The following is a 22,112-nucleotide window of genomic DNA, read 5'->3' as shown; positions in this document are numbered from 1 at the left end:
TAAATATATAACTAACACACACACACACACACACACACTAAATTTACCACCAGGAAAAAGAAAAATATACATTAGAAAGAGCAGTTTTGTTTTGTTTTTTAGGTGAGCATAATGCTTTATAGAGACTCATGCAAGTGTATATGAATCAGTATTTTTTCTTGCTTTTTTTTAAACATAGAGATGCCTCACATGACATGGAACTCTAGCTCTCATCTGTTTCCAGCCATGGTTGGAATGGTATGATCAGCCCAATAGAATGGTGTACAGAACGTAAATGCGAATGTTAGACTGAAGGCACCCACCCCCGGCCCTGCTTGTCAGGTCCGTTCTCAAGAGAAAACCACTATTATCTCTACCTCACTGTCACCCCAGCTGGCCTTGATCCAATTCCAGTAAGTGGTTGGCCAACCAGACATCAAAAACAGCTTTAAAGAATGCAAGGGGTACTACTTCTCATTTCTAAAATTCTTCTTTTAGTAACCTTTTTAATAAAAAAACAAAAAAGCCTTTTGTTTTTAATCCCTTTACAGATTTTCCAAGTCATCTTCTTGTTGACTGTTCTTCACCTAAAAGTTCCTATGCCGCTTGGGACTTAGGAAAGACTACTAAGAGAGTGTGTTTTGCTTCTTCCCTGGATATGGATTTCTTCAGTTAAGACTGATTCTAGAATCGTTAACAATAAGGAAAAGTTTCGCTTGATTTTTGTGGCCTGGGATTTCAGCTACACATTCATTCGATATATAATTAAAGACGGGTAGAAACTCTAGGCCGAGCACCTGGAGGCTCAGTGTGATTAGCAGCTGGTCTAAAGCAGATATCTGGGCTTTATTTTAGGAAGCATTTGGCTTCCTATAGTTTCTCTCCAAGTGTGTTGTTAGGCAGCTGACTAGAATTTTCACAAGAAATGCAAAGTATTATTTATGTATGACCCAAACAGAAAAAAAAAAAAAAAGGTTGGAAGTTTGTATGCTCCATGCTCCACTGCTTGAGTATGTGTAGTGACTCGAACAGTGTAGAACATTCTGCAAGGGAGAGAGAGGCCTTTTAGCTAATTTTACCTCTTGGGCAGTTCCTTGAATAACGTGGGAGAGTCTGTGCACTGCAGGCCCAAGGACTTCAAATCTGGTGGCTTGACAGGGCGGCTGTAAGGATGAAGGAACCTGACCATCCATGGCCTGCTTCCACCAGTTTCTAAAAATACCAAGACTCTGCAGGCAAAATAGTGTGAACAGTGAGACTGAGAGCTGGCTCTTCAAGGAGAGAAAAGCCGCTAAGAAAATAAATAAATAAATAAGGCTGTCCCTGCCTCAAAAGGAAGGCCTAAGCAATTTCCTGTCAGACTCGGTTATCTACCTGGGGGAAGGGAAGAGAGAGAGAGTTGCTGAACTATAGGATGTAACGGCAGCATAATTCAGGTGAGAACAGAACCTGGGGCTAGAACAATCTCGAGTGGGAAGCTGTTTGATGGGGCCACCTCCCTGTGTGGTGCTGCACTAACACTCTCCGAATGTCATCTCTGTAATTGCACGCAGGAGGTAAGGAAGGGCAAGCCTTGAGAGTGGTCGGGATTTGAGGAGAAGAAAACTGAAGAACTATGGCATTCTACAGCTAAGACAGACAAGGCTCGGCCAAGCTTGGGGACTGTGGCTCTTGCCTTTGGTTCTACCATTCAGGAGGCAGAAGTGGGTGGAGCTCTGTGATTTGGGGGGCTAGCCTGGTCTCTTTGTGAAGCTCCAGGCTAGCCAGACTGCCTAGTGAGACCTCGCTTCATAAAACAACAGCAACAACACAAACCGAATGGGGCGTATTACATGCGTGGTCTTCACGGACTTCAAACAGACAACAGGGAATCCGTGGCCTCACCAAATTATGCAGAATATTTTATATTTTCATATCTGAAGCCAGTCACTTAGGTGACTGATCTTTCTTAGATGGGTGATGGATCTTTCTTCTCAGGGGGGCAGATTTTCCACCTCTTTTATCAACATAATCCCATGTTCTAGCTCTTAATTGCTTTTAGGAACTAGTATTTCATCTTTCCTAAACTTTTTACCTTTCTTTTCTTTTCTCTTCTTCCTCCCTCCCTCTCCTTCTTTCCTTCCTTCTCTTTCTTTTTTCAGTGATGGTGGTGGTGATTTGGATTGAACTCATACTAGGGTCCCATATTAGGCCAGTTCAAATGGGCTGAATCATCAGTGAGCCCTCATGTGACTCTAAAAGCAAGGAAACAAAGCCCTCTACTCCACCCCCACCCCATTCTCACACACACACACACACACACACACACACACACACACACACACGTGTGCATGCACACACTTTAGTTCTATGTTCTAGGGCACGTGGAGAATATACCTGTTCACTGATTAGATGACTGGTCTGACAAGCAAGGACTCTTGAGGAAGTCGTCACACAGTCAACATCTGGGGTTTGAGAATATGATTCAGTGCTCACTGATTTGTGTTTTTCTAGCTGGTTGGACTATGTGCATCCGTAGCTCTAACAGTGGTCACACTCTAGAGGACATCTTCCATGTAGAAGTAGAGTAAGACGTACTGTGCAGGGTTTCACTTAGAGAGGTGAGCAGTGACAGGGACGAGAGGCGGAAGTGACTGGAATTCACTCTATACAAATAAGAAACTGTCAGCGAATTTTCCTTCAGAAAGTTAGGAATCTATCACATGACCCCTTTTTCCTAAGTCAAGAAAATATGAAGGAAGGAAGTTGGTAAGGATGCTGGGAAGCGGCTGCCCACAGTGCCCGAATTCTCACTGACGTGCAGTTTTATCCACAGTGCATGGATTTCAATACAACTTAATTTTCATGACTGTAACTTCGTTGTTAACATTGAAATGTAAAAAGGGGGTGTGGTTTAGCACTAATGAATAATAATTCCATTACATGATTGGTGAGATGCCTGATACCCGCTGCAGCGTGTTTGTAATGTTACTAGTGTAAAGTAGGAGACTGGTATTTCCAACAACAGCAACAGCAAAAAAGTAGTGTACCTTATGCTCAACGCTGTCTTTTTCTTGTAAATGTAACAAAAAATAAATTTCAATTTAGAATAAGATGGTAGAAAGGGAGGGAAAAGGTAAATGACTTGTGCTTAATTACATTCACATTCATGAGCAAAAATAACCCCTGAAAACAGAAATTCCAATTGGACATATAAAATTTTAAAAGTTAAAATGCTTCCAGATTTGTTTATCTGCCTTTAAAATCCCCGTGGTATGGTGTGTTCATGTCAGATCAGCTGTTGCAATTTCACAATATGAGTGGAAGGCTTGTAAATCTGAACACTGTCTGAAATGCCTTGGAGTGATTTCTCACCACTAGGAATTTACTCGTAGAATGATTACATGTAGTGGGGTCAGTGTGGATGGGGAGTTCCATTCAGAATGACAAGTTCTCTGTATTAATTTACGCAGAGCTAGTAAAACATAAATAACAAAAATGTGCTCATTCTATATACACGTGTACACACACACACACACACACACACACACACACACACACATAATCATGATTAAAATTTACTGGGTTGTACTACTCAGTCATAGAACACCTGCCCAACATGCCCCAGACCTTTAGTTCTATCCCAGTACTGGGGAAAGGACATTAAACATAAGAGGAACCACAGAGCCAGGCGGCTGTGGCGCACGCCTTTAGTCCCAGCACTCAGGAGCCAGAGCCAGGCAGATCTCTCTGAGTTTGAGGCCAGCGTGATCTACAGAGCGAGATCCAGGACAGGCACCAAAACTACACAGAGAAACCCTGTCTCGAAAAACAGAGAGAGAGAGAGAGAGAGAGAGAGAGAGAGAGAGAGAGAGAGAGAGAGAGAGAGAGAGAGACCACAGAACTTATTAGAACTTAGGTCAGTGGTTCTCAACCTGGGGGGTCACATGACCCTTTCACTAGGGTCACCTAAGACCAGCCTACATATTAAATATTTGCATAGTAATTGATCCTAGTACCAAAATGACAGTTATGAAGTAGGAACGAAATAATTTTATGGTTGGGGGTCACCACAACATGAGGAACTGTATTAAAGGGCCACAGCATTGGGAAGGTTGAGATCCACTGACTTGGACCAACAATAGAAGAGCATTGCCGAGGCTGGAGAGGTGGCTCAGTGGTTAAGAGCACTGGCTGTTCCTTCAGAGAACTTGAGTTCAATTCCCAGCAACCACATAGTGGCTCACAACCATCTGTAATGAGACCTGGTGCCCTCTTCTGGCCTGCAGGCAGAACACTGTATATGTAATAAATAAATCTTAAAAAAAAAAAAAAAAAAAAAAAAAAAAAGAGCCTTGCCAAGGAAGGGTATTTGGTGACTGTAGTTTACAGTTACCAGCATGTGGGCTGGAGAGACGGCTCAGCAGTTAGGAGCACTTGCTGCTCTTGAGGAAGACCAGGGTTTGGTTCCCAGCATCCACGTGTTGGCTCGCAACTATGCATAACTCAAGTTCTAGGGGACTCCGTGCCATCTCTGTCCTCCCAGGACATCAGGCACACACATGATACGCATGCATACACAGGTAAAACATTCATACACATAAAATGGGATAAATAAACAGAAAAAAATTCACCATCGTATAGTGAAAATGCCAAGCAGACAGGTTCTAGCCAGTTTTCTTGTTTAAGTTGTCTTCCAATCATGTAAAGCCTTTTCCTCTGAGGGGCACTGTGGGCCCTGCCTTCAGTGAGCCTGTGAAGACGAGTGCCAGTCCATAGGAAAGAATTCCGCTTCTGCTTTACCCTCCCTTTTATTTCATGGGAGAGATGCAGAGTGCTGACTTGAGATCCCAGGCTTCCTTTTCATCATTGATCCATCTACTAAATACTCTTGGAAAACTCACTTACCCTGTCTGTTCGCCGAGCTCAGGGTGATTATTCCAGTTTTGCTCTGGAAAGAGATATCATTCTATATTACGGAAGACACCGTATCCTTCTGTGTGGTGCTTTGGGATTTAATGTCATCGGTTTCTGTCAACTTTTTCTTGTGCCATTTGGGAGGAACAGAAAAGACTAGATTCTAAAGGAGCCATAGATGATTTGTTCAGAGTTTTGTATTGAAATGGTTTAAGCCAACAAAATGCCCCACACATATTTTTAAACTAAAAATACCAGCAGTCACATTTCATGATTCTGTCTATACATTTGCACAGATGGTCGGAGAACAGAGTATTCATTAATATCTGTGAGTCGTGGAGAAATGATAGATCTCCACATTTGCAAAGTGCCACGATAGGATTACTGAGTTTACAGATGTAAAATTAAAAAAAAAGAGAGAAAAATCTAAAAACATGCATATTTGACATTTCTTTCCAGCAAGCTTACTACAGATTTACACATTGAATAATCATCATTTGCATGAATATCCATTTTTATAAATGTGACAAACTCTTATTAATTTGCATGATATTAACATTAATAGGGATCTCTGATAAGTCAGGTATGTATGAACTGTATCTTTGCTTGTTCCAAATTCTTACTTTAAAGGTAGTGCACATGAGTCTCACAAACGAGATCAAAGCATAAGAACTGGAAACCAGCAGAGAGACAGCTTCTCAAGCCCACATATGCACTTAATGTGTTGAAATAGAAGCAGCGGTATCATCTCAGTGACTCTCACATGATTTTAACAAACTACTTCATCTCGGCAGCTAACAGTCTTTTTAAAAACAACTCTCTTTCCTTTTACTGCCCCCCACCCCACCCTGCCTGCCTCCAGCTAACAGCATCTCTTTAAAAATGTTCTGGGTTTTGGACGTTCGTACAATCACTACTGAAATTTTCCCCCGTTTACAGCCGTTTATTAATATCTTCCGCCATTCTCTCTTTTAAAGAGAACTAGTAATTGTGTTTCTTATTGAACACTTGGTTTAAACAAGATAATGCCACCTGACTAACACCCTCACCATTCAGATTCCTGGTGGGCCAGCAGTGCCAGTCTCAGGCTCAGTTCTTGCCTCAGGCCCTTGTTGTTGCCGGATTCCAGCCACAGAGACTCTGACTTCCCTAAACACGCCCCACACTCCGCCCTCAGCCCCTCCCACTCCAGATCTAGATCTTACTCATCTTTCGGGTCTCACTTGCAGTATTTCTCTCTCAGGGTGGTTTTTCAGTGTTTGGGAGACTGATTTAATCCCGCCCCCACTGGCTTTATTAAATGGGTCAGGATTTGGAAACTTGTTTATCTAACTGTTGAAGCCCCCCCCCCCCTCCACTAGTAATGGCAGAAGGAGGACAGAGGCTGGATCTGCTCTGCCCACTGCCCTCTCTCGGGTGCCTAGCTCAGCGCACAGGAATGGTACTAAAGGGATCAAGGTCCTAAAGCCATGCTCGAGGGTGAAAAATGAACTTACCATGACCGTAAAGCTGTGGTTCCCAACCTTCCTAATGCTGTGACTTTTTAATAGCAGTTCCTCATGTTGTGATGACCCCCTCATCATAAAATTATTTTGTTATTACTTCATAACTGTAATTTTGCTACTGTTATGGATCATAATGTAAATATTGGATATTCAGGATAGCTGATATGTGACCCCATACCCTCCAGGGTTTGCACCCCACAGGTTGAGAACTTATGCCTTAAAGACTACCACACCCCCCAAAATTTCCTTTCACCCCAGGCTACCTTTTAGCATCATAACAAAAGAGGAGGTTCTATCTAGCTTTGAACCCTCTGTGAGGCCTGTTTTGAGCTAGGCTGCGGACTTCCATTATTGATCTGCAGGGTACTGATGAAAAGCCTGTTCATCTTTGGTTTGAATCCAAGATCTTCCATTTCTGATGTTGTGATTGAGCAATATTAACTGTCCAGAGTTCTCTGGGAACTCCCACCAGTCATACTGGCTTCGTGTGGCTTTATGGGGTGAAATAAGGTTCTGCATAGAACGTGCTTAGTGCTCTGCCTGGTGCATGGCAAACGATATCAGCAGCTTTGTGTCTGTGTTTTTACTTTTGAGTTTAGGGAGATGTGTAGGGGCCGTTATGTTTACAGATTTTCTGGATACCGTGTTTCCTTTCTGGGTGTGTGTTCTTGGACTCTTCAGAGTGATGGCGGTAAGGTGCTCGTGTCTTTCGAGGCAGCTACCAGTCCTTTATTTACACAAACGCGGCCACCACTCAGCTTTGGGGCAACATTGCCAGCTTACTTCCAAGACGAGATGACCTCAGATTCCCTTATTTTCCTGTTATTCAATCAAGCTGATGTGAAATTGCAGAAAAGCGCTTTAGCATGTCAAGTGCTTCCACCCTTCCCAAAGCCAACAGTCTCCTGGAGAGGTGGAGTCTTAAGTTCTTTCCTCTTGGACATTTTCACTTTGTCCTCTTCTCTGCTCCATCCTGCTTTCCTGGTGACCCTTCCTCTGTGCTGACTGATGAGCTTCCTCCCACATGTCTGATGTAACTGTCTTCTCAAGACTCTTTCCTCAGATAGATTTTCTCCCCGCTGTACATAACTGTTTTCTTGAGATTCTTTCCCCAAATAGATTTCCTTCCCACTGTTCTTAATTCCTCAGGAACCTCATCCATCTCCAAAGATTCATCCATCATCTTGTCAGCCAGTTCCCAAAGAGTTGTCTCCACTCCAGCCGCCTTCCTCAACCAGCAATTGTTGAATCTCCCCAGTGTCCCAGTCCCCGGTCCCCAGGAGCAGCTTAGAGAGACACCCAAACAAAATCCTCATTTCCTCCTGAGAGATTTCCCATCCACCATTCCTGTACACTGTTGTTACTTGTTCTTGCCATTTTCTCTGCCATTTGGCTATGAAAATTTTAAAGTGGTCTCTGTTTTTCCATCCTCTGTCCTCATTTGAGTTATATTTTGGCATAATAAAAATTATATGTTCATTCACTTGCCCATCCATGTAATAAATATCTATCAGATGTCTGCTATGTTTCAGGTAATGTTTTAAGTGCAAGATACAGAATCAAGAACAAATATCTTACAGGCACGAGCTGTAATGGAGGCTGTGGTCTGGTGGAAGAAGACAGAGTGAATCAAACGGCCATGGGAATTCATAAATAAATTTGAAATGGGGAGGACTTTTGGAAAATATCATATAGAGTCAGGAAGGAGGTCTGCACTAGCATTCCGTGGACATTCCTTTGGAAGAATCCAAACAGTATACAACCTAGTGGGGGATCTCAGAAGGCTTCTTCGGGAAGGGAATCTAGCCAGGTTCCAAAGGAAGAACAGGAATTAACTAGGAACAGATACAGGGTAGCATTTTAGGCTGCTGGAAAGAAGACTGGCTATATTTTACTTAGGCGGCAGCCACTCTCTCATTTTTTTCAGAGAAAAATAGAAAGGACCCAACAAAAAACAGAACTAGAGAAGGAGAAAGCTGTGCAGGTTGCTAATATGGTGGTTTAGGTTTTTTAAAGCAGGAACAGGGAAGCACTGTGGGTTTTTTAAAACCAAGGAATGGCTATGGTCAGTTTTGTGTTTGAAAATACTGCTACAGAGAGCTGAAGAAGATCTTTGTGTGACCACTGAGGAGGCTGTTGTGATCTAGACAAAAGACGGCAGCCACTTTCATCAGGATGGTTTTGACAGAGGAAGAGTCAGCCTGGCTGGAGAAGTACCCAGGTGAAATTCATAGGATCAGACAATTGACAGAATGTGGGTGTAGCGTGTGATAATGAGGATGCCACTGGTCCTGTCAGCAGATGTAGAGAGATGCTGTTGATAGAAGAGGGAAGTGACTTGGTGGTTCAGAGAAGGAGACAGCAATGTCTGTTATTATTTTTGAATTTTTGTTTACGATGCTTTGATACTCAGAATGGACATCCAGAGTCCAGTGTGCAGGTAGTTTTGTGTGCTATCATGTGAGTGGAATTGGACGAAGTAGACTGGGAAGCTTGGGGTAAAAACTCAGAAAGAGCTAAGAATAAGCAGTGTTTGATGACTGAGCAAGGACAGATGTGCCAGCAAGGGCTCCCTATGCCAGAAACTCTTCTAGATACCTAGCTTCTCTACTTCTTCAGGTCTCTGTGTAAATTCCCTTCCGTGGAGTGTCCTTGGTGCCTAAAATGGCATGTCATACCACTACTGTGTGCCACCTTATTCTTCCTGTCTTCACAAGATGGTGCAACCGAGTCAGAGAATGTGTCATTTATCACTTAACACCCCCCCAAATATTCTACACATATATGAATTCATTATTTATTCTCTGTGTCCACATGTTAGAATGCAAGTTTCAGTAGTCTGTGTCTTTCAGCACCTAAAATGGAACGTGGAAAATCATAGGTATTTAATGAATATTCATTGCACGGATAAAAAGAATGAACCTCCAGTGCTAACTTTCTGATTATAGATTTTCCTTTCTTGTTCCCATATACATGGATCCCATTCAAGAAAATGGTCAATTAAAATGATTCACGCCTTTAATCCCAGCACTCGGGAGGCAGAGCCAGGCGGATCTCTGTGAGTTCGAGGCCAGCCTGGGCTACCAAGTGAGTTCCAGGAAAGGCGCAAAGCTACACAGAGAAACCCTGTCTTGAAAAAAAACAAAACAACAAAAAAAAGATTCCCGTTGCTCTTACCCTATGTAATATGTACACAACCTGGGTTGTAACGTACTGGTCAGCAGAACATTTGTGGGAGCCGATCCTCGCCTTCCACCGTGTGAGTCCTAGGGAGCTGACTCAGGTCATCAGGCTCGACTGCCAAAGCCTTTACCCTCTGAGTCATCTTGCTGGTCCCAGTAGAACTTATAGAAAATATACAGAATCAGAAAGGGGAATCCACTAGCATTTGCTAATTAAAATATTTCAGATTTTTGCAGGTGAATCAAAGCTGCTGCAGACATTTTTGTTCTTGTTTTGCCTCGAGTAGATGAAGCTCGTATGTGTAATGAAGGCTGTAAAAAGTGATTTAGAGTGAAAACTTCAGGTTTAATCGGGGGCTTTAATATAAAGACACAAGTCTCATGGCAAGGTTGGCTATGTGTTGTTTCATTATCCTCCCCCCTTAGTTATATTTGTATATTATGAGAGTTTATTATATTGTTCTTCATATCTACATATTTTATTTAATCTGACTTATAATTTTATGCTGGGGCTTAGTCCTTTATTTGGCCCTGGGAAATAGGAATTTTTGAATGACTGTAAGACAGATTCTCAAATGCGTAGTGAACATACAAAACACTGCTAGAGCCGTGTTTCAACCCCTTCTCTGGGTAGTGCAGTCTCAGAGATGCTCTGGCACCACAGCCAACATGAGGCTATTATTTGTGGAGTGTAAGGGCACACGATGCAGGTTCTCATTTTAGACTTCTTTGGTGCCGTTTGTGTAAATGTCATTAATGTGGAAATGGAAGTGAGTGTAATGCTTGCTTGGACTGATTCAAAGTAAATGTGTGAACGTCTGAGAGCCTAGTTTATGACAGCCCAGAAGGTCTGGGTTAGTGAAGTGAAGGGTCACAACACTGCCCCATTGAAAGGGCATGATCCTCACAAACATGCCAGCCCAGCACGTAAAACTGGAGTCACTGCAAAGTCAGAGATAGCCTTCTCTCTCACAGTAGAAGTAACTAACATCTTCCAGGTTTGTATAAAATACGAAATTAACTGGAGGAAAGCGGATCACTTCCACTTTTAAATACTGTGGGAAAATCCCCAAATCCAAAGCTATTGAGTAATCATTGACAAATCCTTCATATTTTCTCGTGTGTCATAAAGACAAAAAATAAAATCTATGTGATTCATAAAACGTTCTAAGCGGTTTAGTCCCTGTATGCGTAATTTTAAAGGAAATTAGGTATTTCCTAAGTCATAAAAATGGCTTTTTATTTATTATTTCATAGTGTGGTCATGTCAGTGTTCAAAGCACTTCCCTTCCTGTGCTGAATCTAGTCATTTAAAGAGTGTAGCTTACTGAGTGCGTTCTCCGGGGAGTCAGTCATCCATTCCCTTGGATTTAAGCATGGCAGAGCATACCCCGCCAGGGTTTACTGCTTCATCTCCCCCCAGCTCAACTGCTGGGCGCTTATTAGGAATTCACTTACATGCTTTCTGTGTTCAGGTGCTGATCTCCAGCCCAGAAGACAACATAAGCATCCCTCAAAAACTACAAAACCACAGCCAAAAGGCGGAGTCAGTAGTCCTGGGTTTTTGTTTGTTTGTTTTGCTTTGTTTTACGATGAAGCATCTCAGACACTTCCTTCTAAACTCTCAAGTAAACTGTAATGACATTTAACAGAGTTGTGTTGCTGAGTGCCCATGTGGAGGAGTTCACAGAAGCACCTTCCCATTTGATGGGTGAAAGAAATCTCATGTTCATTGTTTACGAACAGAGTTAAGAAAGGAATCAGCTGGGTTGAACTTTACCTTAGCAAGTGGATATGGTAAACTTGGTTTTGTTTTGTTTGTTTGTTTGTTTGTTTTTATTTTGTTTCGGAGAGAAGTTTTAGTTATGACCTGATTTAAAGGGAAATAAAGAACTAGGAAGGAGAGAACAGGACTGAACAAATCAAAGGCCCTACAGTCAGATCGCAGTTAATACAGGCACTCCCAAATAACTGCCTTATGCTGCCCTTATCAACCCTAAATTGGCAACACAGTGTGCTGTTGGATCCCTAAGGGAAGAAGCTAAAATTGGTGGGAATCATCTAAAATTAATAATCCCCCTTCAAATGACTAAACCTGGGGGAAATAGCAGTTTGTTCACTTGTAACTGTGTAAGAAGCCCCTGTACTTCTTTTTTTAAGAAGAACAGTCCTCAGCTCTTCACCACAGTCCAGCTGATGATTAACTCAAGCTGCGATGTCCTAACATACCACCTGTAGCCAGTCGGTGTGCTTATGTGCAGCATCATATGTCTACTGAGCAGAAGAAACACAGGCATCAAGGCTCTCACGTGACTAATAGGAGGCATTTGAAGAATTACTTTGAAGTGCTCTAAAGATCTCAGCACTTTTAAGAAATGGATTAATTTGCCTCTGTTGAAATGTATAAAGTGAAACGATGTCTGTATAAAGCTGGGGTATCAAACAGTGGCATTCTGAAGCAGCTGTGACCCGGGAACTCTACTTCTGTCTCTAATATTTGATGGAATTTAAATTGGGCCCAAAGAGAATTAGCAGTCTAAAAGTGCACATCATTTTCCTCCTGGAGACCTACTGCTTTTCCCTTTAGTGATGCAGAAAGATTTGGAGTTGCTGGGGTGTTTTCTCCACTCTACAGCCGGTATGGGTTGGATGCCAAGTGCAGGGCACTGGCCTGCCTGCTCCCCTAGCCTGGAGGATAGCATCTGCGAAGAACTGTATGTGTGTGGTGCCCCCTGGAGTTAAACAGTATCAAGGCACTGGGTGGACTGTAGAAACCAGAATTGTTTCATTAGGTAGATCTCAGAAATTAGCAAAGACATTGAGTCTCTTGAAGCTGAAAAACTCAAATCCGTCATAATTTTGTCTGGACATTTTGTTTCCAGCAGATTCCCAGTAAATGGGGGTTGAATGAGGTGAATACCAAAGCCAGTTATAGGTCATATTGATACTGCAGACTATAAAATGCCCAATATCAGAAGAAAAGTTTACTAGGAATCTTTGCATTGACTAAGTTTTTCTCTTGGGTGTATCTTAGCATTTCTTATATTGTAGCCCTGTCTCTGGAAGTGTCAAATCTTGTCAGTACAAAAGTACAGACAAAAAGAGTTTATGAAAAGAAATTTAACTTTGTGGTAAGGAAAAGACTCCAGTAATTATTTAGCCTCTTTTTGGTAATTTTTAATTTGTTTCTTAATACGTTGATAGATTTCGAAGTGTCATGATTTTTATCTCAAATAAGTATCACGGTGGTTTCGCAACGATACAGGATTAGAGTTTAGCACACAGGATACCATCTGTAATGTAAAGGCAACATCTAATGTTACAATCACTTTCTATCTGAAATGCTCACTAAGAGAGCATTTGATGTGCAACTGAGAAGCACCGTTATGGTTCCCATTTTACAAAGGACACCATTTTTAAGGTAGCATGGCTCAGCAACATTCCTCTGTTGTTTTCTCTGAGTCGGTGTGTGCTAGAGAAACTAAAAGCGCATATGCCAGGAAACACTAGAGTTCAAAGGACATGCTGTCCAGTACATGCTCTTCTCTTTGCCCCTAGGTGCCTCCTGCTGGGGACTGCCACCTCAGAGTCCACCCCAGAAACAGGGCCCAACCTCAGCATCCTCTTTTGAGGAGCTTCCATGATCCCCTACAATCTGAAGAGATTCTTCTTCTCTCTTCTCTGACTCCTGCAGGTCGCAGTTACTCAGTCCCTGCTTTTTTTTTTTTTTTTTTTTTTTTTTTTCACCCTCTTGCTTGGGGTTATTTTTTTCATCTTGAACTTTGGATTGTGGTGTGTGAGAATGTGTGTGTATCTTTCCTTTCTTCACCTACTGATCCTCAGTGTGTGAGACAGGGTGGAGGGGCGGGGTGGTCTTTAATTCTTACAACGTCACACTGTCCAAGGCTTGGCATGTGCCAGATTGTTCCTTTAGAAGAATCAAGTTTATGAGCCTGTTTATGATGGTTTGCTTGGCATATGTTTTACTTAGGATTTTAGTTATTTCGATGTGCTCTTTAGAATGTGTTGTTGTTTGATGTTGACTGACCACTCTCTGCAGCCGTACCAGCCTGAACACAGCCCATCTGGTCTGACATTCGCCAGCCGCTGCTGCTTCTCTCGTGGCCTTGCTGAACACACTGATACCCAAGGTAGTGGAGAAAGCGATGCCAGAGTTTAGATTAGGTGTTTTCTTTAATCAAGGAAACAGTTTGACTTATTTCTGTCAGTCGCTCACTCCCTGGCACGCCCTGGGTTTGCCTTTCCTTACATGCTCAACACGATTTGACATCATGACTGGAGATCCCAGACTCCTCCCTGAGGCAGAAATTAGAACTCAGGTGAAACTCGGAGATGAGAGCACTGTAGATTTTAAAATGTCTCACTGGGAATACTTTGTTACATTTTTAGCTTTAAATCAAAACCTTGTCTAATTCATTATCTTTTTTTTGGACCAGTGAGGTTTTGAGAAATGCCGAGGATTTGGGAAATCAAAGAGACTTGGCACCAAAGGGACTTAATGGAAGAAAATGTATCCCCAGATGTCATTTCCTGTGGAAGCTGTTTTACCAGTGGGCAATGGGTGTTCTGGGAGCTGCATAAACGACCCCTAAAATATGAGCCTAGATTCTCATCAGTTCATGGGTGGAGGTCAGGATGGGGGATCCCAGCAACCCTTTCTCTTTCTGCCAGTTCTGCATGGGGACTTCCTTCTTCCTTCTCCCTTTTGAGTGCTCACGCTCAAACCCAGGGCCCTGTGCTACAAAGCGTGTGCCTTGATGCCAAGCCACATCCCCAGGCGGTGCTCACTGCCGGGTGGGATTCCAGCAGCTCCTTGGAAGCCGTTTGCACTGGACGGCCATCTCCTGCCATCAGTCACTGGGCTGTCAGGACAGTCCGCCTGGCCAAGCAAGTCCATTGTTGACCGAGTTTGATTGTGGTGTCACCTGGTGCCTTGAGCTTTCTGGCTCCTGCCCTTGCCCCTTTCGCTCCTCCGCTAAGGTGCCTCCTTGCTAATGAAGCAGGGTCGGTGTTGTGGCTGTTTAACAGTGTCTCACTTTTCACTTGAAGACCTGCCCAGGAGGCAGACGCTGTTGACATTGCCTCAGATAAAGCTCTGAGGGTAGCAAATTGCCAGGAGCCAAGAACAGCCACAGGGAAGTAGAAGTGTGCCAGGTAAGAGGGAGGGGTGACTGCCACTCTCCCTGCTCCAAAGTCTGCCACTTCACTCGCCCCAGACACCAGTCAGTGGGAGCCAAGGACCCTTGGTGCCTACTTCTCTGTGCCCCAAACCGAGAGGGAAAATGGGTCACGTTGTGGAGAGTCCTTTCTGTCTTGACATGCAGTGAGGTATCACTTAGCTGGATCTTTATCTCAAGTGCTAACTGATGCTGTTAACTTTCTGCCCTGATGCCAGGAGATAGTAATGAGGAAATCACACTCTGTTCATCTTGTCCTCAGAAGTTATATTTAGAGAATCCTGTTCTTGAGCCAGAGGGCACTTAATAACTCTAAACTACTCAGTGCACTTGAAGAGATGACACCTTGAAAAGTCTCCTTGGAGCCTTGTATGTGGCTGTAATCCTAGCTTTAGGGAAGTAGAGGCAGGAAGGTCAGGAGTTCAAGGCCAGCCTCTGCTGCCTAATGAGTTGGAGACTAGCCTTGGCTACATGAAACTCTCTAAAAAACTTAAAAAGGGGGTGGGGAGTATCCTAGTGCCTTGTAGAAATTGTTATATAACTAAAAAGTAGGGCTCTAGGGCTTTCTTAGCTATTCATTAAAAGGATCGGGCCTCATGTATTATCATCCTCCAAAATTAGGTAGCTGTTCCTATTCATAGAAATTTCTGTGGTGTTAAGGTCTCATCCCTTCCTGTATTATTTAAAGTAGTGTACTGTCTTGTAACTTTTTAGTTCTAACAAAATTACAGTGTAAACTTAGTACAGGCATATGGAGATATGTGTGGGTATGTAATTAAATAGAGATATACATCTAAGAGCTTCCTATCTACTAAATGCCTTCCCGGACTCCCGTTGGGACTGTTGATGAGTTATCTGCCTTTAGCATATATGGTTTCTTATTTGCAAGGCACTGACTGATAATGCAGCCTAGCACAGGGTACCATGAGGCTCACGTGAGCTAATTTGTGCAGTGTGCACTCACCCTGGGACAGTGCTCAGGAACATTGCTATCACTGTTATTTTCATTATCCACTTTTTATCTTTGTTTATTTTCCTGGTTTATAATTATTGTTTTAGTGTGCTTTCTTTTGCTGTGATAAACACTGTGACCAAAAGCAGCTTGGAAAAAAAAAAGAATTTTTTCAGATTACAGGTCATAATCCAAGATCGAGGATGAGGGCAGGAACTAAAGCAGGAACCAGTAAGGACGCTGCTTACTGGCTCACTTCCTGCCTTCTCTTCAGCTGTCTCTATTACACAGCCTAGAACTCCTGCCTAGGGATGGTACTGCCCACAGTGGACTGGGCCTCTGACATCAATTATCCATCAAGAAAATGCTCCATAGATACACTTACAGGCTTCACTGATCAAGGCAATCTCCCAGCTGAGACTCCCTCAGAAGGGAACTCTGAGCTGTGTCAAGTTGGCAGCCGAAGCTGACTAAAACTACCCAACAACACTGGATTTCATCTTTCTTGGCTAATAAATGAAAGCCTAATAATGTTTTTTTTTTCTTTTTCCCTGGAATTTTTCTTAACCTCGGCAAAGAATATGAGAAATATGTGAGCATACTAAGTAAGAGCAGTGATAAGTCAGCGAAGAGCTAAAAACATAATTGTGGGAAGACACTGAAAAAAGAAGTACTTACAGTTAGCACAGGCCTTGGGTGACAAAGGTTGTAACACACGGGAAGTCACTGGTGTATTTTTAATTGTAGTGCAAAATGAACCTTTCCTTAGATTATACTTCTACCAAGACAATACATGTTTTCACATCCATTTCACATTGGAAAAAAAAAAAACACAACAATGCCAAAGAGCTCTGAAGAACCACTGAGTTCCTGTCTCAATGGGACAGCAAATGAATAGATAGAATATTCAACTAGTTGCGTCTTTTCCTCACATTCAGACTGCTATCACGTTCAGCAAGAACACCTACCTTCATCTCACCATTTATGCATTCAGCAAAACTAGGCTCCGCCCCCCACCCCACCCCCATGGTGGGACACAGGTGATGGGACATTGAAGCGCTGTTCGCCATCTCTAGTTCCACGGAAACAAGTGAATTGCTAAAGGTAGTGAAGTTATGTGTGCTCTGTTTCAGTTGGAACAAAAGGAATCAGGAAGTCAGGGAAACATTCCAGTACACACACACACACACACACACAGAGCCAGAGATGGCTTAGGCAAATGTGGCATTTTGGAAGAACACTCTATATATTGAGTAATGACCAGGAAACTGGTTGGTTCCATTTAAGTAAAGGAGTATAGGACTGATAATGAAGGACTAATGTCTCCAGGAACTTGGGCTATTATTATAATCATTATAATAGGAACATTTTTGTTATCTTCATATTCCTCACTCATGATTTTACTTCCCAAATAAGCCCATATTCTCCATGCTTCCTTGTTTATTGTCCCCTTTTGATATCAGTCAATAAATATAATAAGTAGCTATTGTAGAAATCCTCCTCACTTGAAATCTGTTGCCTTGTGCATTTGCTGGAGAATTTCATTTCTGTGATAGTCTGCTCCGCAAGGCACCTCACCTGGCTTTCACTGACCTCCCAGTGTAGATATTCTATGGCCTATGTGACCCGCCCCCCTCTCCAGCCATACCCAGGCCTCTGACTTTCCAGCACCAGTGCTTTCCCTGGGCCAAGCACCTCCCACTGGAAGTGCACTTTCCTCTCCCAGCATGTGAAACTCTGCCTTCACATCCTCAATCAAAAGCTGCCGGTTTTAGGAAGTCTCGGTCAAGACTGCTCCTCTCTGGTGCCTTCTGGTTTTTGTCCTGTATCCCCAGTCACATGTTTTGCTGAGTCTGCCTACTTCCTCATGAGTGGATCTGCATTACAGCTATTACTACATGGACCTGTGAAGCTTTGCTCGCCTTGACCGTCTTTGGACACACACAGATTCATTGAAAACTGTTGTAAGAAAAATTATTAGCTTAAAAATCCTCTAATAAAGCTCCATCTTGGAGACATAAAATTTCTCATTAATGTCACTTTATAACTAAGCCATTATACCCACTATGTCTTCTTTTATTTTTACTTTATGCATGTTCTTTTTTTTTCAGTCTATTCAGAATGAAATTCAAATGAATTTAGATTTTTTTCTCAATGTGTACAGTAAACAAGATACCAAAAGACCTTGAGTAGATGGAAGGGAACTTTGCAAATATCAGCAATTAACTGAATGTCTTCTGGGTTTATTGTAATTTGGTGTTGTCTCTTGTCTCACTTTCTCCTTCCTTTGATCTAGTATTGAAGTTACAGTGCTACATATGTTTTATGTACAAGAGCTTTGATGTGAGAACCACATCTGAGATCAAGGATTGTCCTTACCTCCCTTGTAGCATGAGCTATAATTGGAACTGGAACCATCCAAGATGGCACACTAAGTGCATATAGTTATCCAAAATGTAGTGCCATCTTCATTCAGCCGCGCTCTTTACATGTTGTTCTGTTACTCTAGTTATCTCAGAGCGGTGACCACAGGGAACTAGGTGCAGAGCAGACAGGCATTTAGCTAATGAGCGGTGATTGTGGAAGCCCATGTCTTCGAGTGTGAACAGATACTCAGTGCTAATGCTGCCAGCAAAATCTTGAGAAAGCAATCCTCCTGGTGCGAGCCGCGGTGGGAGGGCACTGCTGACCCATCTCACGTCCTGACCCTGTGGTCTACTCATGTAACTTCTAGGTTTTCGAAGACACGAGGCCTCTGTTAGAGAGCAAGGTTTGAGATGTTGAAACCTCTTAGATAAATGCCGGAAATGGAGTGGAGCGCTGACTTGTAAATGTCTGTGGTGCCTATGATTGATTGTATTTTTTCCTGCATGCTCATCCATCGTGGTGTTTGTAAGTAGCAGAAAAATGAGCCTGATTTGTTCTCCTTTGTAGAGCCAGGCCGAGGCCCACTACAAAGGAAGTAAACATGCCAAGAAGGTCAAAGCACTTGAGGCAGCGAAAAATAAACCCAAAATGGTTCCTTCCAAGGACAGCGCAAAGGCTAATCCCAGCTGCTCCATCAGGCCAATCACAGGCGACAGCTCTGACAAATCAGGTCAATGACACTTTTTGTTCTTTGGCATTGTTGTGTTCCTACCCCACCCCACCCTACCCCCCACCCCGGCCCACCCCAACCCCATTTTCCTCCTTCTTGAATGTTGCATGTTACTCTCCATGATTTATTTTTGTAATATGATATGTTTCCTTCACACGAAGGAATATGTGTTAGCACAGAATGTAAACATTTGATATGTCGCCATCCATGTTGTAAAATATATGCATTTAAATATATGTGTGTGTATATAAGTATATATGTATCAAAATAATCTAAGACTATTGGTCACATGTTCAGACAAAAAAAATCAAGTAATGTATTTAAAACAGTGGTATTACTCCTTTCTGCTCTTTTTATGTTTGGTTTGTGTTACAGGCTTTTTGGAAAAGAGATTCTTAGCTTGTTAAGCTTGTTGGGTTGTGGGTTTTTTTGTTTGTTTTTTTGTATCTAATCTCGGTGAAGAGTTGGGGTGATGTTTTTTGAGAAAAAATGACTTTAGTGGTATGAAAATGTGCTTGGAAGTAACGGATTCTGACTTCATACCACCTTTGTGAAGCTCTTCCCTGAATTACAAATAGACCCAAATCATTTAAAGGAATTATTTACAATGCCATGAATTGCTTAACAGAAAGCCTTAATATATAATTAGAAATGTGCTGTTGATGGGGAGCCTCATCAGAAAATTCTTTAATACAGAACCTGTAATATCTGAGTGAATTCTTTCAGTGGGAAACAAAATTCTCTGTCTCTTTTTCAGTGTGGAGACCATGAAATTGGATGTTGATAGGCTCCCCTCTCACCGCTGCCCTTGGGACCCATAATGGATTTGTCATCCTGTTTTAGTGGCTAGCTGAGGAACACTGTCTGTTAAAGGACACTAAGAGGACATGTCCCTTTCTTTATGTTTGATTCTGGCATTAGGGACTTCTAGGTTGTGGGAAATACACACTCCAGGTTCTCACCTGATCATCAAAAATCCCTGTAGCACTTGAGGAGGAAGCTGAAGAATGCTTACCCATGACTGCCCAGGGCCATTGGAGACGAGCAAATCCATTACTGTAAGATGAGAGTTCAGAAAGCCTCTTCAAATCAAACTATGTACTAAGGAAACATTATTGCTTAAGCCCCATAGATGCTGGCTCCAAAAACGTGGAAGCCTAGAATTAAGCTACCAAATGTGGTGTTAATAATAAAGATGCTTGGTGCTTTCTATGATAGGGTCACCAACTTATCTTATCGGAGAAATGTGATAAATACTGGCTTGTTACATAGCTCTTCTAACCTTGTAGAGAACAAAACTCCTGTATAGACAAATATAAAACCTAATATTTAACCTATGTCTAAAGCAGTTATTAGTATAGATACCAAACACAATTTCCATGTGTGCAATTTCACAGTCGGCATCACAGCTCATGGTGAGGCCAACATCAAGACAGTTATCTGCTAGCGGTTGCCCTGTGTTTGGAAGAGCAAAATCCATCATCCCCTGACTTCCTGCCAGCTTTCATTTTCCTCAGAATATTGTTGCCTTTATGAAGCAATACGCTGCCAAAGGTTTTATTACCTGAATTGTGGTCTCTACCTCCAGCAGAACTTACAAGTATAGAATAATGGAGGTTAGTGTCACCCCATTCCTTCAGTTTATTTTGTGGCTTGAGCTAATCAGATACTCAGTGGGATCTATAAATACTCCACATCGCAACCAAATGTACTCAGTGTTTCGCCTAAGCCTGATAACCATATGGGAATTGTGAAAGTGGTGAGGAGAAAGTGAAGCAGAAAGACTCAAAGAGTGGAGGGATAGAATCAAAGACAGAGCAGTGTGGACACAGAAAATGCACATGTTATCATCACAGACCATGTTATCACCACAGCCTCTCTTAGGCCTATAGGGTACCCAATGAAGACTGTTGGAATGAATTTCAACAGTTGAAGGTTTTTCTTCCACCATGTGAATGTTAATATCCACCAAGGACTTATGTTCATCACACAAAGAGACCTCCTAGGCAGCTCTGTTTGGTTGGTGAGCTATTGGGGGTCAAGGAGCCAGTGATCTAAACAAAGAAAGCAAGCTAAGGTTCAGGGAAACCCCTGGGGGATGAGAGCAGAGAGATGAAGACAGAAATCGCAATCACAGCCTCTCTAAGGTCTGTGTGAGGTGGTCTTTAATCCCGCAGTCTCAGCTTTCCCTGGTAGGGTACTGCATGCCCCTGCCGCAGTTCCTGTAGGCTCTAGGCATTCAACTCGCTCACTGTGAGACTCTCTAGGTTTGTATCAGCAATAAGGAACATATTTATATTTGGGAGCACCTCATTTTCCATGACACCTTACTCAAAATTATATATTTGCAAACACACTGATTAGATTACTTGTGGTTTGTATAAGTTAAATGTAAATGAAATACCTTATGTCTACGAGAACTAACAAAACACCAACATCAGTCAGGAGCACTATTTTAAAAGAATTGAGTTGTACTTGTTAGCTGTACGCTCTTCCCCCTTAGCTGAAATTCACTTCTAAACAAGAATGCCTTTGTGTTTTATAGAATTCCCTAATGAGAAAATTAGAAGCTTTGCCCCACTAGAGAACCTAATCTAAATAACATAACCGATGGTGAATTGCTGACCCCCTAGTTCTAAGCCCTTCAACTGCTCCTACGGCTTTGCCATTATTTCAGATTCTAGTCTGTGTCTCTCATTCATTTAAAATCCTGTTTTGGGAAAATAGGAAGAAAAAAAAAAACAGTCATTATATCCACCGAATTTACTAATCCAACTTCTGGCCTCATGTTTTAGTATCACCTTAGCAGCAGAATGTTGTTTAAGGGAAGCACATTTTGAAGGAAAAGAAAGAACCCAGCACTGAGGGAGGAAGCTTCTGGGAGAGCAGCATTCTGGAATTCATTGAGTACCATGAGATGAGGATTTGGAGTATCTGTGAGGAACATGGAGGCCCCGAAGACCCCTCTGTGATCCTTCATGCTACCCAAAAGCACACATGGTCTATTCTAAGATACATACTCTCCATCTTGCAGGGGTTGGTGAGCCTTCCTGCCTGCTACTTTGACACTTGGTATAACCATTTCTCTCTTTTATGTTATATTTGGAGACTTAATTTGGTTCATGTTGCATCTGGGTCTGTACAATACAGTGATACTTGTTATAACAGAGCCAACAGATATAAAAATGTCAGGATGACATGGCAAGCTTTCTGGGTCTTTCTCCCAGGTCAGTAAACAAAATAGGTTTAAGCTACAATAGCAGGTGTCTCATTTATAGGAAATTCCAACTGCATGATTTTTTT

General features: G+C 42.3%; 1 protein-coding gene across 14 annotated transcripts in view; it reads left to right on the top strand.

The window, feature by feature from the left end:
• Nucleotides 1-22,112, top strand: part of Znf385b (zinc finger protein 385B) — a 396,470-nt gene that overhangs the window by 333,675 nt on the left and 40,683 nt on the right. For all 14 annotated transcript variants that reach the window (XM_076569760.1, XM_042275529.2, XM_076569754.1 and 11 more), the window contains one exon: nt 18,647-18,809. In XM_076569760.1, coding sequence (XP_076425875.1) covers nt 18,647-18,809 — 163 coding nt within the window. The remainder of the gene's footprint in view (nt 1-18,646; nt 18,810-22,112) is intronic.

This window comes from Peromyscus maniculatus, chromosome 4 (genome assembly GCF_049852395.1).
Source record: "Peromyscus maniculatus bairdii isolate BWxNUB_F1_BW_parent chromosome 4, HU_Pman_BW_mat_3.1, whole genome shotgun sequence".
NCBI classification, from domain to species: domain Eukaryota; kingdom Metazoa; phylum Chordata; class Mammalia; order Rodentia; family Cricetidae; genus Peromyscus; species Peromyscus maniculatus.
The sequence above is the reverse complement of the archived record's forward strand: the minus strand, read 5'-3'. Positions and strand labels throughout refer to the sequence as shown.